The following is a 16,456-nucleotide window of genomic DNA, read 5'->3' on the forward strand; positions in this document are numbered from 1 at the left end:
AATACATTTTTTACAGAGGAGTGATATGTTGCACTGTTCATTTTTTTGTAATTCCTGGTATCTGTTGTGTATTATTTGATTACATTGGGAATGTATAAAAGAGAGAACGACAATTAAACTGTTGTAAATCACAGCAAAAAAAAACCCCGAAAAAACAAAACCACAAAATTCCGAAAATTCTTCTACACAAATAACATCACTGTGAATGGAGCATGAAGGATTACATATTTAAAAACAAGGATCTATATCATATTTTTCATAAGGCCATGTCCAAGTAGTGAATAAAACATGTGTATTACCGCATTTCTCCAACACACTATCATGATCCTCAGCTCTACAGAAGGTACTGTACTGCAGCCCTTAGTGGGGTAATAAATAACGTAAAGAATTTAATTCATTTTGTGAAAAATAACTTTCAAGTGTTTTCTAGAAGCATAAGTTTTATGTCAGTGACCAACGTTTTGTAAGATGATGCATTCCTTCCCTCAAAATGAATAGATATATTAGAATATATATCTACAACAGCAAGTTTCCTAGATGCTTTTGCACACCACAATATATTTACTGTATACATTTCTGAGAAATAGACGAAAACAGAAACAACACTTTAGATATGAAATAAACAGTTAAGTTGTGTTATTGGAGTAGAATACTTCAACACATCAATGCAAATAAAATGAAAAATAATTTATTTCATACAATTCATCATGGTAAAAGTAATTTATGTCATATCAATTTTTCACAGAATTCAGTGAAAAATACTTAAATCATTACAATTTATTACTGAAAAATAACAGAATTATCAACAAAAAATCACAGTACATTCTAAAAATTATAAACACAAAAAGTTCAATATTATGTAAAAGTCACTTTATTTCACGTAAATGCTGATCCAAGCGACTTTCTCCTGGATGGTTTTACCTTCCTTGGTCTGGGTGTAGGTGGCAGTTTATTTTGTGCACTGCTTTTGACCTTTGACACTAACATATAAATAAGCCAGGCTATCAACATGGCACCCGATGTACTTCCAGCTCCTATCCCAGCAGCCTTCAGTAACTGTTCAGTTGTTGCCTTTGGATTGCTTCTGATGATTTCTCTCCTTGTACCATTGACCATACAATAACATGAAACTCTGCCCATCTGAGCAGCTTCAAGCTGAAAAAAAACAAGTTAAATATAAGTATTTTTTTCAAAAAGTACCGTTTTAGTTCATATTTTGAGAAAAAGAATGCATTTAATGACATTTATACACCAACACCAAAGTTAGGTCTATTATTCATTATTGTACCGTTAATATATAGGTAAAAGCATGTAAAGTTGAGGTAATATCACTTTTCTGTATATCCAAAATCCAATTTGTATAAGAAGCTTGACTATTTTAAATAACACCAATATTGAATACTTGTAAACAGCTTTCCAATCACATTCTTAAGTTAAATCAGAGGACTCAGGTCCTATCAAAACTAAGTAAATCTTGTAATGCTAACTTATAAGTATGTTTGACTGTTTACTTTGTATGACGATCTAATACAGTTTTTTCACTTAATAGAATTATTGTCAAAATTGATAAGGCAAATCTTCTTTAGGCAATAATCCTTCCATGGCAAGTATTTTTCTCAGTCATATTTTCTTGTATTTTAATCATTTTTGTACTCGAGTGTATCTTTATAACTACATTGAGCTTGATTTGCTTAAAAATATTCCATACTTACTGCTTGGGCAGCGGCTACAAAAAAATAATTATAAATAAATTATTTGTCTAGCTAATGATTTAATTGTTTGTCATAAAACTGGTATTAAAGTTAGTCCTAAGGATGTTTGCTTGTCAAGTTTTGGAATTTTTGTCAGATTTTCGAAATCCTCTGGTTTTATCCATTCGAATGCCTTATAATATTTTGCCCAAGGACCCCCTTTTTCTGTTTATAAATCTTTTACATGTATAATTATAAGCCATTTGTAAAAGTCTTATAAAATTTTATTTATTTTTAATAGTATGAGAACTGTTACTGGTCAATGATAAAGCTACGAAAACTCAAGAGAGAACATTTTCCCGCCAAAGCATTTATAAAGGCACAGTGTTGAAATAATATTTTGCTTATTGCAGTCAGTTTGGTTCAAATTGGTCATAAGAAATAATTCAACCTCATTCGAATCATATAACCCTTACTTGATCTTTTACTGAAAATTGGTTACACATACCTGGGAAAATTCACAACTTTACATGCTCAACAGTATCTGTCTATTTTATGTTCGAACTAATGTTCAAATCGGGCTTAGTGAGTATTACATGTAGCGGTCATTGGGGGACATCTGGATAGTTAGTTGTTGCATCTAGTCTAAACTACGCACTAAATAAACTACTCTAACTATGTTCATTAACAGAATCCATGTATTGTGAATTGTTTCTCTTGGACTTTTTTAATTTGGATTTCTGTTGAAGAATGTTAAGAAAAAAATTTGAAAATCCTGAATTGTAGTGTAATAATACTTACTCATTTGATTGCAGCTACCTGAGAAAATATAAGAGAACTGTATTAGTAAGACATATACATGTATATATATATATCATATTCATTTACATCCGATTTCATTGAATGTGTAGGTAAAGGTAGTAGCTTGCTTGTTAGCTGAACTGTGCAGTCATTATTAGGTAAGGTATACTAAGGTATATATGTCTACACACTCCATGGTCGGAATAGGCTGTAACTATGAGCCAATTTAAGATGATACCTTGAAAATATTACATAAAGTATAAAGACTACATACATTTTCATTAACAAAAAACGGACATATTATGAGAATAATTTGAAGTCCTAGTGCATGTAGAACCATTTTACAGGAAACTATATTTTTCTTAAAAGACATTAACCTTACTCCAACCCCACAGGTCCTTTAACATGTCCATTGAATGTGATTTTCAAATCATTTGTATATTCAAGATGTTTTAACACAAAATCCAAGTATGTTAACTTTTGAAACAAAACAAAATTTAACATGCCTGTCCAAAGAATAGATATACCCAGAAAAACAATTTCAGTAAACGTCTAAAATGTCTACCCTATTTATCTATAAAAGTAGAACATAAAGGTATTTTTTTTTATTACATATATGAATGGTCTTTGTGAAAAATACTTTAAACACAAATTTTCTTCCAAAATTCACTGTGGTATCAAAACTGTATTTTTTGGCTTTAAATCTAAAATGTAATAGTGGTACTTATATATTCGGAAAAGGGGTGCAATATAAGATTTTCTCTCATAGAAAAGGAATAGAAAGAATCATTTCAGCACAGTAACGAAATATTTCATTTTCCTTGTCATTTCTTTCTCAAGTTCTGATTTTGTTTTGTAGTATGCATGAAGCTATTGCATATATGTAATAAGACTAATGTCAGCATTAAAACAATGGCTTTCTAGTATATACTGTAAATTCAGAAATTATTGCGTGCATTTAATATTGCGATTTTGTCATTTTAGACTTGTATGTGATTTTAAATTTTACGATTTTGAGAAAATTCCTGTTAAATTAAAAAAAAATATTTCAAAATGCGAGTTTAAATTTATTGCGTTTACAATTCTGTCGCAATTTTCGCAATAATAAAACCCTCGCATTAATTTCTGAATTTACTGTACACTCAACTTGAGAAAACCTGAAGTTATGTCTGTAGATTTTAGTTTTGAAATGACTTTCTTTTAAACCAACTTTAAATCTCTGCTTTGTCAAACAACAACGAGTTAAGAATTTAATCTTGTTAAAAAGTTTACTAATTTTACCAAACAAGTTAACTAACATGGTCAATTGAAAAAAGATCATCTTATTTGAACAAATGTACATAGTGATTTTGAAGAGAAAGAAAACTAAGTTTATACAAACTATTTAACGTTATAATGTAGGAAGGGAATTGGAAAGGCATAAGAACATACCGAGGTAATGTATTATGGGTGCATACTGAGGTAATATAATATGAAAGCACACAGAAAGGGACACACATCGAGGTGTGGACAAATGGTATAGCGAGTGACAAGTATATGAGTAGATTATAACATGCCCTTTTCCATATTGGACCTGGTATCACCCCGAGACTCCCATATCGGCATCGAGGCTTCAGCCGAGGGCCGATATGGGTCGATGGATGATACCAGGGCCAATATGGAAAAGACATGTATTAATCTATTTATCTCATATTTAAGTTCAACAGAATAAATCAATTATAACAATTTAATGAAACATAACTGGTAAAATCTTAAATTTCTTACCACAGAATTGTTAAAAATTGTCGTTAGGTACATAATGACGTCTTGTTTGCTCCGGGCAATTTTGAGGTTATTGCATATGCAAAACCCAACGTATTCGTAAAAATGTGCGATAAACTTAGAGTTATATTTAAAAAGTAATCATACTTACAGTATGTGATCAGAAATGTTTGTGCTTGTGATTATAGGCCAACTGAGGATAAATCACAAGAAATATTCTGAGGCTACATAAGCATGAAGCATACTCAAAGCATGTGGCAAAGCAACATTGTGCTTGTAATTATAGGCTAAAGTACAATAAAAATAGATGATTTGTAAATAGTGGGTAGACTGGAAAGGTGTGTTAATAATAATTATAGGAAATACATTGACAGGAAATAGTTATCAAAGGTACCAGGATTATAAACCTGTGATGAGAGAAAAACACACTGCAAAACAAAAGCAAAATGAGGAATATTGTGAGGAGGAAAAGACACTCAAACCAATAACAAAATGAGAAACGTTGTCAGAAGGATGAAACACTGCACTGACTGCAGGTATGTGAAATTTACAAATTATTTCATCAAATGAAACAGTTATTTTACTGAACTGCTCCTTTTTAGCATTGTAAGTATGCTTTATTTTTCCACTTTGATTTTCCCAATTTTGCAAAACTAGCATTGTAGTCTGACTGGCTCTTTCACATGAGGTTGGTAAAAATGCCTTACCTGTTAACGGAAAAACCCATAAAATGAGGTACCAATTCCACAAAAGAAGAAATGGGGTTACCAATCTAATAATAGGTTTAACAAAAAGCTTTGCCATATCAAGCATTGTTTGGGAAGATTTACCTTGCGGTACTATAGGATTTATAATAATAGAATACTGTTTGACTTGTACCTTGTGGACCTTTCATAGTTTTGGCATCGATGGTTGATCCGTTTGTCTTTCTAATGTAAGTTAATATTGTTACAAAAGCATTTTTTGTGTTGGTTGTGGCTGCTAAAGTGGTCGCTTTACCATTTGATGTTGTAACTGCCTTCATTGGATTACCATTGGGGGTTGGCAATGCTATCTTTGTTGTTTTGCCATCGTGTTTGAAGAAATCTTTTATGTTTATACTGTGTGTTATGGTGACTGCTATATTTGATTTTGCGTTGGTACCTGTTGTGGCTACTCCTAACAGTGTCTTATGACCAATGAATTTTCCTGCCATTGTAGTATTGGTTAATACTGATGCTGATGCTGGTGCTATGGTTATAGTTTTTATTTTGACTGCTGCTATTGTTGTTTTAGTATTATCTGTTGTTGCTACTGCTTTTGGATTGTTTATTGTGGCTATTCCTTGTAATGTCTGACTTTTATTTGATGCTACTAAAGCTTTAGTTGTTGTTGTATTGTTTGTTTTTGAAGCTACCTTTGTAGTTTTTAAACTACTAACTGTTGTAGTAATAGTTGTTTCCATGCTAGTTGTAGTTGCTACGTATACTGTTGAGGTTAAGGTTGTAGTTGTAACTACAAAAACATTCATATCTAACAGAACTTGTTTATAGAAGTTATTGAAAGTAAAATACAACACTGATACAAACAATCAGGTGGGATAGATTGATTTATTGGTGATTGATTGCTCTGCGCCACATTAGTACAAAAAGTTTATATCAATCAGGAACTTTATCTCATCTTGGTATATTGGTAAATGAATAGTTGTCACATTGGCGACCAAACCACACCTCCGTGTATATATTTTCAGCAATGAAAGACAAGAAGTCTTCAGATACAGCATTCAAAAATTGTGACAGAATGTTTTAAGGAAAGTAACAACATATGAAACAAGAATGTGTCCAACGTACATGGATGCCCTACTCGCACTATCCTTTTCTATGTTCCATGGACCATGAAATTAAGTAATAATCTAATTTGGCAATAAAATTAGAAAGATTATACTATAGGGAACATATGTACTAAGTTTCAAGTTGATTGAACTTCAATTTCATCAAAAACTTCCTTGACCAAAAACTTTAACCTGAAACTCCAACTTTCATTTTCTATGTTTAGTGGACTGTGAAATTGGGGTCAAAATTCTAATTTGTCTTTAAAATTAGAAAGATCATATCATAAGCAACAAGTTTACTAAGTTTCAAGTTGATTGGACTTCAGCTTCATCAAAAACTACCTTGACCAAAAACTTTAACCTGAACGGACGAACGAACGAACGGAAGAACGGAGCCACAGATCAGAAAACATAGCCTCTGTCTTAAAATCATTATCTGCAATGTATCAAACTAAAACAGCTGTGTCTATTAAATATATTATATCATGTCTTCTTTTTAGTGTATATAACTATTACGCATAAAAATGTGTGTAACCTATTATGTTCATGTGCAAATAAGGAAAAAAGAAATTTAATATAGAAAACAGTATATATATTTTTCAAAACCTGTGCATTTGTTATACAGATAATTATATTTGAAAATCTCAATAGTAAACTTCGTTCTGTTTTTTTTTTTCTTCTTTCAAATATTGAAAATTGATTGTATAATACTAACAAATACTAACAACTGTATAAATATGATATTTACTAATGTTAACGAGGCCGGGATAAGGTACCGGTACTTGATGTTTTAAACTAACAAATGTACAGATTTCATTGAAATATGATAAATTCAAAAAAAAAAAAAGAAAACATAATACCCCTCTACTATCGTAGGTGGGGCATAAAAACTAATTCAATATTTGCTTCTACCATAAGTATAAATAGGTATTAACTAGTTAAAAATATTATTAATTTTCAGAATCTGATATTAAATTTCAAATGAGTACAAATGAGCACTGTTATACATACTGGAGAGCAATGTTGTGGAGTAAATAGAAAACAGTATATTACTTTAATTGATAAATATTTCAAGCTTGTAAATTAACAAGAGAGTTTTTTTTTATTTATACAAACCAAATATTATCTAAAGTCAACAGAGATTAAATTATAATTTGTGACTCTCAATTGAACTTCATAGCTGTCAATCAGTTCTACTTCCCTGCGTTAAATAAAACACGTAAGAGGAAAATAAATGATTCTATAAATCTGGACTGGGCTCTATATGGGTATATAAGGGTATACGAAGGGTTGATTAATAAAGGAAATGCATCCGATGTAATTTAACAATGATTTTATATAATCTGAAAAACTTACCCAGTGGTTGTGTTACGTTTAATTTATAACATATTGGTTCTTCTGACGGACTGAAAAAATGTATAAAAAGGATGTTCAATAATTCAATTTTCAAGGAAGCAGATTTCACATTTCCTAAAGGTCAAACTTAAACTATTGATTATCAAATGTACATTTTGAAAGCACTCAAACTTGATTTAAACTTAAAGGTCATCCATGCTTGGATTTTACATCAATATGTATTTGAATTAATTACTTAAAACCGAACAACTGGTGAAAAGTATTGCAATGAATAATTTCAATCACTGCAATATTAATCTGTTTAACAAACTTTGATGACCCAAAAGAGATTATAGAAAGTACACAAAAACTTTTCCCACCCAATTTTGTGTACTTTCTATACAAATGGTCATCATCTTCATAAAAGAATTCAACAAGTAATATTTCTTATGATGAAAAAGATGTAATAATTTTTTCCAGCAAAATTTTAACAAACAATTTTTTTTTATACTAAATAGCAATATCACAAAAATACTGAACTCTGAGGAAAATTTAAAACGGGAAGTCCCTAATCAAATGTTTAAATCAAATGATAAAACACATCAAACAAATGCACAACAAATATCATATTCCTGACTTGGTACAGGCATTTTCTTAAGTAGAAAATGGTGGATTAAATCTGGCTTTAAAGCGCTAAACCTCTCACTTGTATTACAGTCCCATCAAATTCCATTATATTGACAACGATGTGTAATCAAAACAAACAGACACAATAGGTAAAAATGTCACAAACTAATTGACTTTATTAAAAAAGGAGATTCGGCATGATTGCCAATGAGACACCATTTATCCACCAAATTCAAATGAAGTTGATGCTACATTTACTACAACTTGACCTTAAAGAAGAGGTTTAGTTGCTGAACATCTGTGAAAACTTCAATTTAGAAATGAAGTCAGAACGACGAAGTTCTGTTTGAAAATAAATCAGACATAATTTTAATGTCCTACCTGACATTAATTTGAATGCAGACTTCATGGATACCCATTTCAGTACTATTTGGATGAATAACAACATCTGTTTGACAAATATTATCTACTATAGATAATATGGACTCCATAGGGTGGACATCTTGTATTGTTGTTTTTGGTATACTTTTGGATAAAGAAGGACTGTAAACAGAAATATATAAGATACAAACTATGTTTTAAAAGCTATCAGATATCACCTTTTAGATTACAAAATATTGAATTTAAAATGGTAAAGAGATTATATGTAAATATCTTCTTGAACTTTAAAGAAATTTTTGAATAAACCTGTTTGAAATGATAATCATTCTATCTAACTTAGAAATCATTTTTAAGTAAAGCAGGTGTCTAGCAGGATCAGAACACCTTATTGCATTTTGTTATTAGATTGAAATAAAACTGATACCATTTTCCGTTTGAGTTTTTTGTAGTTTCCATAAGTAAATGACAATACTGGTTCACTTTACATCCAAGTACACTCTCTGGTTTAAATGATTTCTCAGTAAATCCTGGCAAAGTCTTTGTTAAAAAAAATATGAAAACATTTTTCGATAAAATAATAAATAAATTCAGTCATCTTTAAGTAATAACCGATGATCAAGAGCAGACATATTTTACATCTTAGACAGTAGTACCTTCAATATTCAAAGTCAACTTAGAAATACCATGTGCAATTAATCAAGATTCTATACATAATTTACATAAATGTTATCTGTAGAACAAAACTTTATAGTAGTGATATATAAGAATAAAGATATATGGTATGATTACCAATGGAACTTTCCACTATTCACCGGAAATGTAGGCAACTATAGGTCTCATATGGCTTATACCAATGGACAAACACCCTACTCTATAGAAAGCCCCTGTGGTATTATTACAAAAAAGAAACAATATCTTTTCAAATTTGAAAATTAATGGCTTGATTTATTCTGAAACAATAAACAAAAAAAACCATATATTTGGCAGGCAACAACACATGACAACTGCTGAATATACCGCGCTACAAACTTAGGACAATCACATTAAAGTCTTTACTGGGGTTAATAGGTACCAGTCTTATGATACAGCAGACGCACTTTTCGTGTACATATGACTCATCAGAGACGCTCAGATCAAAATAGATAGAACGCCTAACAAGTATAAAGTTGAAAAACATTGAGGACCCGAAATTCCCAAAACATCCAATTACGGCTAAGGAAATGCATGCTTGGGATTGGAAAACCAAAAGAGCTGAATACTGGGGTTAAACATCTTTTTTTGCTCAACCCTCCCCATACCTTGAAATTTGGTAAGGAACAACAGGAACAATGTGAAAAACTAGCTTGATGAATTAGATGGACACAATGTATCACATTTTCTTTTTTTATGCATACAATCAACATACATAAAGTAAAGATACCCACAATCACCAACAGCTAGTTTCAAATTCAAATTCAACAAAAATTATGTTTTACCATACTATAAAAATAAATTAGTATAATCTAAATGATTCAGTTTAAAGACGTTACAAAAAGTGTGAGAAAAGAATGACTGCACAATGGCAAATAAATGTATCAATAGGATGTAGGACCATAAGTAGATATAGGAAGATGTGGTGTGAGTGCCAATGAGACAACTCTCCATCCAAATAACAATTTAAAAATTAAACCATTATAGGTTAAAGTACGGCCTTCAACACGGAGCCTTGGCTCACACCGAACAACAAGCTATAAAGGGCCCCAAAATTCATATGTATTATTAAAAAGGACATTATATTGTCAACCTAGAAGGTTTGATGCTAAATTTTTTAATTTTCGGACATTTATTTATACAATCAATGACCCAGGGATGTTGTTATCAGTTCTGGTACTGCATATATTTTTTTATTCTGTAAAATATTCTAAAAGAAAAGAAAATACCAACTATCTCCTAATAATAACTTACGGTTGTAGCTGTCTTGGGATGATCTGAAATAAATCATATAAAATGAAGAATGTGTCAATGGGACACAGATGGCACACACACGTTATACATAGACATAATTCCAGAGCGATAAAAGTGACGCCAACCAAATTCTAACTTGATCTGAGTTTTGTGTTAATTAACATTGTGTATAATTTTTTATGACATTTGGTAGATACAAACTAAAGTTATGGATGAAAACCATTTGGATACTTACGTACATGTACAAATAAGGTTAGACAAAATTATTACATTGGTTGCAATAAATTACATTGATTTCCCAGTTGAATAAAAACCGATAATGTCACATGTGAAATAAACGTGGTTATTTCATTCTCTGACGTCATACAACAATAGACGTCGTCAAGACGTCGATAACGTCGAATCAAAACAAATTGTGAATGCGTAGGAAAAACATATAGTTCCTTACATTTTCTACATTAATTTCATTTAAAAAAGCCACTAGCCAATGCTGCGCACTCGTTTAATCCATGCGTCGTTCGGTCACGCGTTGTCTTATTTTTGATATTCAAATACGGCGATTAGTTATACTATAACTACTCTTCCGCAACAACGGTATCATGAAACTTATTTTACATTGATTGAAATGAAATACAGTTGCAGTCGAACAAATTCTGACAATTAGACAATTAAAATAAATCTTGACTTCACTCCTCTTATGTCATACATACTATAAAGGGTGTTATTTAGATATCCCGTTAGAAATAAGCACGAATACGTAGAAAATATAAAGTTACTTGCATTTTCTTTTTTGCGAATAATATTTAATCCAAGACTTGAAATATAGAAAAATATTCAATAAAGTGTTAATTCACTTTATCATTAGTTCATATGCTTTTAAGTCATTCCTTGGTTATTTCTGAAATTTGAATTATCAAATAATTCATTCTATAAATGCTCATGATTCGATGAATATGTTTATAGTGCAGTATACACGAATAAACTTAAACCTATACATATTTATCTGCTTCAAGATTAAATATTTAAAAAGCACTTTGTTTATTTGACGATTTCTGTATTCTTTGAGGAAAATCCTACCTATTTCCTTATGTTTTACATTTATAACTGTTATTGAAGGTAACTTACTATAGTACCACTTCTTTATTTTTACAATACATACCTATAACTTTAACCTTTATACATATTTCATCTACTGCTTTACCACTGAAAAGTCAAATTAATGTATGTTTAGCGTAATGCAATGACGTATAAAACATTTTACGGCCAATAAACCCAGCCCCTTGTTTTCCTTTTTAAAAGAAATACTTTGTCAAGGGCAATGCATCTTACTTAAATAAGGAAAGATTGCTTCTAGTAACTATCTGTCTCACATTCATAAAAACTAACTTTACTCCACACCTTCCTCCATAAATATGATGTTCCCTTACTGTACAATATGAAGTTTGGTGACTAGGTTGCAGGCATCACCCAAAAAAACCCACTAATAGGTCTAAATTTGTCTCATATCTCACATTGTTTAGTTGATACAATATTTCAGGTCTTGCATGTCCTCTTACGATTTCCTAGACAGAGGGTTGTTATAAAAAAGGAAAGCTTTTAAAAAGTTATCAGTTTTAAAATTTCATTGATGTCATCCTTATTTCGTTTTTGAAATTTGGTGTTTCATATATATTCTTAGAACAACACTAATTGCGAATTTGCACCAGATTTAATTTGCTAAAAGCAGGTGTTACCTCTTGAACAAGGTTTGCCTATCTGGTGCTCATTAAACTGATCAGTCATAGTTTTTGGTAGAGTTCCTGTTGCCTATTTATACTTTTTGTGAAATAATTACTGGACTGCTGCATTTTTTTTGATGGTTTCTTTCACCCAATGTGTTTAGGTTCATTCGACCTAAAAACTGGGTTTGATTTATCTTATTCCCCTGTTATCTATTAAAATATATATTATATCTTTTTAAAGAATTCTATTCAAAATTGTTTTCAAAGTCATGTTTCTGTATAACAAGTTCTTGACAGTGTGTACTATAAAGATAAATAACATAACTGTTTACCATAGAACTTTTCTAAAACTATTATCTGAATATCTTGAATATTGGCTGTATACAAACTAATTTTCAATGAAAAGTTTAACAATACCTGTCTGTACACAAGCTTAGTGTTTTTTTATGACAAGTTTAACTTCGAAACTGAGGTTTCTACCCAGGCGGCTTGTTTTAAATGACAAGTTTAACAATACCTTGTACATTAGATCTGTTCACTAGGTTAAACACACATTTTTTTCCCTTAAAAATGTCCTGTTACAAGTCTTGAATATGACAGTTGTTATCAAATTGTTCGATTCTATGTGTGTTGGCGTTTGTTTTTTTTTGGCTTTTCGGTGCTCCTTTTTTTCCTTTATTTCATTTTATAGTGAAAGTGTTTCCCTTAGTGTTGGTTTGTAATTCCAGATTTGATTTATTACTTTCGAACACCGGTATAGTTCTGTTCCATTTTTTTTTTAACAAAACCTTGAATCTTGGGTCTGAACATAAGCTAGTTTTCTAAGACAAATTTAACAATACCTTGAATCTTAGGTCTGAACACAAGCTAGTTTTCTATGACAAATTTAACAATTCCTGGAATCTTGGGTCTAAACACAAGCTAGATTTCTATGACAAATTTAATAATGAAATTGAGAATGGAAATGGGGAATGTATCAAAGAGACAACAACCCGAACATAGAAAAAAACAACAGCAGGAGGTCACCAACAGGTCTTCAATGTAACGAAAAATTCCCGCACCCGGAGGCGTCCTTCAACTGGCTCCTAAACAAATATATACTAGTTCAGTGATAATGAACGCCATACTAATTTCCAAATTGTACACAAGAAACTAAAATTAAAATAATACAAGACTAACAAAGACCAGAGGCTCCTGACTTGGGACAGGCGCAAAAATGCGGCGGTGTTAAACATGTTTATGAGATCTCAACCCTCCCCCTATACCTCTAGCCAATGTAGGAAAGTAAACGCATTACAATACGTACATTTAAAATTCAATTTAAGAAAAGTCCGAGTCTAATGTCAGAAGATTTAACCAAAGAAAATAAACAAAATGACAATTATACATAAATAACAACGGACTACTAGCAGTTAACTGACATGACAGCTCCAGACTTCAACTAAACTGATTGAAAGATTATGATTTCATCATATGAATATCAGGCACAACCCTTCCCGTTAGGGGTTTAGTATCATACCATAATAACATATATGAGAAGAACATAACCCGTGTCATGCCAACAACTGGTTTTTGAATAAATGTGTTTAGTTCCGATGCAAAGACCCTATAAGTGAATCAATATTAACCTTGAATCTTGGGTCTGTACACAAGCTAGTTTTCTATGACAAATTTAACAAAACTAGTTTTCTATGACAAATTTAACAATACCTTGAATCTTGGGTCTGAACACAAGCTTGTTTTTCTCCTTTATCTGTTGAATTAATTGTGATATCAGTTTTATACGAGTCTGTACCCTTAATCTGTATTGGTGTTGAAGGTCCAGTTGCCACTATATCTGGGTCTGTTTGTCCTTGCTTTAATGTTGGTTTATTCCTATCATATAAAAGTAATGGTTAACTTATGCAATTATACCATATCAAAGTATTGATTCATAGACTTTATAAGTCAAAATAAACCAAAAACAATTCTTATAATATAATTATACCAAACGTTTTTCCTTGCAAATTTTTTTAATTTTCTACTCTATTTACTATATCTGCATCATCATATAATCTCATCAAACAGAAAATGGGTCTTTCATAAATCTGTATGTTACTTTATCTACTGTAGTCATCACAATTCTTATCTCAGCAATGAAACAAACAAATTAATTGTAGGCCCTACAAGGAAAGGTATATGCCACTCCCATTTCTAAATGAATATGAGCCACATAGAAATAGTTAAATGCTTTTTTCATTGTAACCTTTGCAAATCAAACAGAAGAAAAATAAATATAGGGTTCTAATCTTCATTACTTCTTGTAAACATGTAAAACAAAACACAAAATAGAAGGGTTTACAATTTCTTATTCCGTGGATGTACACAAATTCCATGTGCATCATTATCAGCATCATTATCAGCATTGGTATATGTATTATCATTAATAAGAGTTTTGGTAAGTCAAATTAAGCATTGCATGATTTTTTTTTAATGAGAAATAGTAAGTTTCCATTAATCAAAATCCACAGAGCTCAATAGTTTGTATTACTTAAATGGAAGAATTTAAGTTGCATACAACAAAATGTCCAGGCAACAACAACTAATTCTTAAGAAAGGTACAATTTCCTTCACAATAAGTTTAATGACAATTTACCCTGCAGTACTAGTGACAACGAATGGTACGGTACATTTCTCCAGTTTATAACAAACAATCGTCTGTGGTAGTACTGTGTCTATAAAGGCAGGCTGCAATATAAAAATAAAATATTCATGCATCAAACGTCTTGTCTTTCCAATGTGCTATTAGTTATATGGAAATTGAAGTATTCTCCAAATTATCATGCAAGTGTCAGAAATTTAGGGCAAAGTAGTTTCAAACTGTATTCATTTTAAATAAATATAACCACACCTGTTTAACAATATGACACCATCCTGCGTATAATAGTATTAACATTACTAATATATGCTTACATCAGCTAATTTTGAATGATTGATAACTATTATAAGAATGTATGAAATATTTTGTGTTCATTCTAAAATAGAGCTTTTCAATATACCTTTGTCTTGTTTACTCTGTCTGTTATAAAGTTACTTGAATCTGCAATAAATACATAAGAAACTGACAAGACTTAAGACAATATTCTAGCATAAGCTGCTTTGAAATGCACAACTGTACATTAAATATATACACATTTAGTTAAAATGAAGGATGTATCCATTGGTGACTGTGGATGACCCTGTTTGCATTTAATGTAACTCGAGAACAGTAAAATTGACCCCAATTCGAACTTGATCAGTGGTTTTGTGGTAATAAGCATTGTGTTTAAGTTTCATAACGCTTGAGACAAACTTAAGTTAGTGAACGGAAACCAACTTTGGGACGTACAAGGATATACAAATATGTAGTATAAGTGCCAATGAGACAACTCTCCATCCTAATCACAATTTGTAAAAATTAAACCATTATAATTCAAACACTGCCTACAATACGGAGTCCTGGCTCACACCATATTTGATATTTATTAGTCATTAATCCTGTTATTAGTTTAGAATGAGTTTGTTGAAGCATACAGTTTACTGAGCAGAAACTTTCCTGCATGATCTTCCGTTTTCAGAACATTATTTATGGCAGATGTGGAGAAATCACTAACTTACCTTACTAGTGTTACAAACCAAATATTAAACACAACAATTGTTCTCTGCTTATGACATATATAAACATAAAACTGCCTTACTGTAACTTCAATACATGTTCGGTGAGAACAACACATATGGCATATACCATTAATATATCAGGTTTTATCGTCCTGAACATGTATGAAATATTTGCCACTGGACGTTTAGCAACCAATAATCAATCATTATATCAAGGTTGTTTTTAGCAATGGGCGTTACGCTCCAAACAGTGTTAGTTGTTCGCTTCTTACAGTGAATGATGTAGAAAATGCATATTTGGAAATTTAGATAGTGTTAGAAGGTTCCTTTCCTGAAATACGTTATATGGGCAATCTTTTTTACCTTTACTGCAATCAACACCAGATTTTCCTAGAGTACAGTAACATTTAGGAATTCCTTGATTATCTGCGATACATTCACCACTATGTTTGCAATGAAGACTTTGGCAAGGAGATGATACTAAAACAGATTTATTGATTAATGTTAAAAAATAAGTGAAAACAATAAATTTATACATGGATTCGTGTTGAAGTCATAATTTATGATACTATAAGCATCGGTTTTATCTTATTGTGAACTTTTTCACAAATGCATGAAAAGAATGGAAGTCAGATGAAAATTGCATAACATTGATACACATATACTAAATATATTTATTCAATTACTCAGAAGAAGCGAAAAACTAAAAGCTACAAAAACTCTTAACTTTTTTCAAGTAGTCACTGAAT

General features: G+C 31.0%; 1 protein-coding gene across 1 annotated transcript in view; it reads right to left on the reverse strand.

Annotated features, from left to right (window-relative positions):
* Positions 1-783: 783 nt before the first annotated feature.
* Positions 784-16,456, reverse strand: part of LOC134710867 (uncharacterized) — a 93,384-nt gene continuing 77,711 nt past the window's right edge. The window contains exons 78-90 of the mRNA XM_063571278.1: positions 16,071-16,187; positions 15,110-15,150; positions 14,707-14,798; positions 13,782-13,946; positions 11,510-11,553; positions 10,351-10,373; positions 8,831-8,943; positions 8,407-8,568; positions 7,420-7,469; positions 5,133-5,747; positions 2,493-2,510; positions 1,713-1,726; positions 784-1,155 (exon numbers count right to left, since the gene is read on the reverse strand). Coding sequence (XP_063427348.1) covers positions 877-1,155; positions 1,713-1,726; positions 2,493-2,510; positions 5,133-5,747; positions 7,420-7,469; positions 8,407-8,568; positions 8,831-8,943; positions 10,351-10,373; positions 11,510-11,553; positions 13,782-13,946; positions 14,707-14,798; positions 15,110-15,150; positions 16,071-16,187 — 1,733 coding nt within the window. The 3' untranslated portion in view covers positions 784-876. The remainder of the gene's footprint in view (positions 1,156-1,712; positions 1,727-2,492; positions 2,511-5,132; positions 5,748-7,419; positions 7,470-8,406; positions 8,569-8,830; positions 8,944-10,350; positions 10,374-11,509; positions 11,554-13,781; positions 13,947-14,706; positions 14,799-15,109; positions 15,151-16,070; positions 16,188-16,456) is intronic.

The sequence above is a fragment of the Mytilus trossulus genome, chromosome 3 (genome assembly GCF_036588685.1).
Source record: "Mytilus trossulus isolate FHL-02 chromosome 3, PNRI_Mtr1.1.1.hap1, whole genome shotgun sequence".
NCBI lineage: Eukaryota > Metazoa > Mollusca > Bivalvia > Mytilida > Mytilidae > Mytilus > Mytilus trossulus.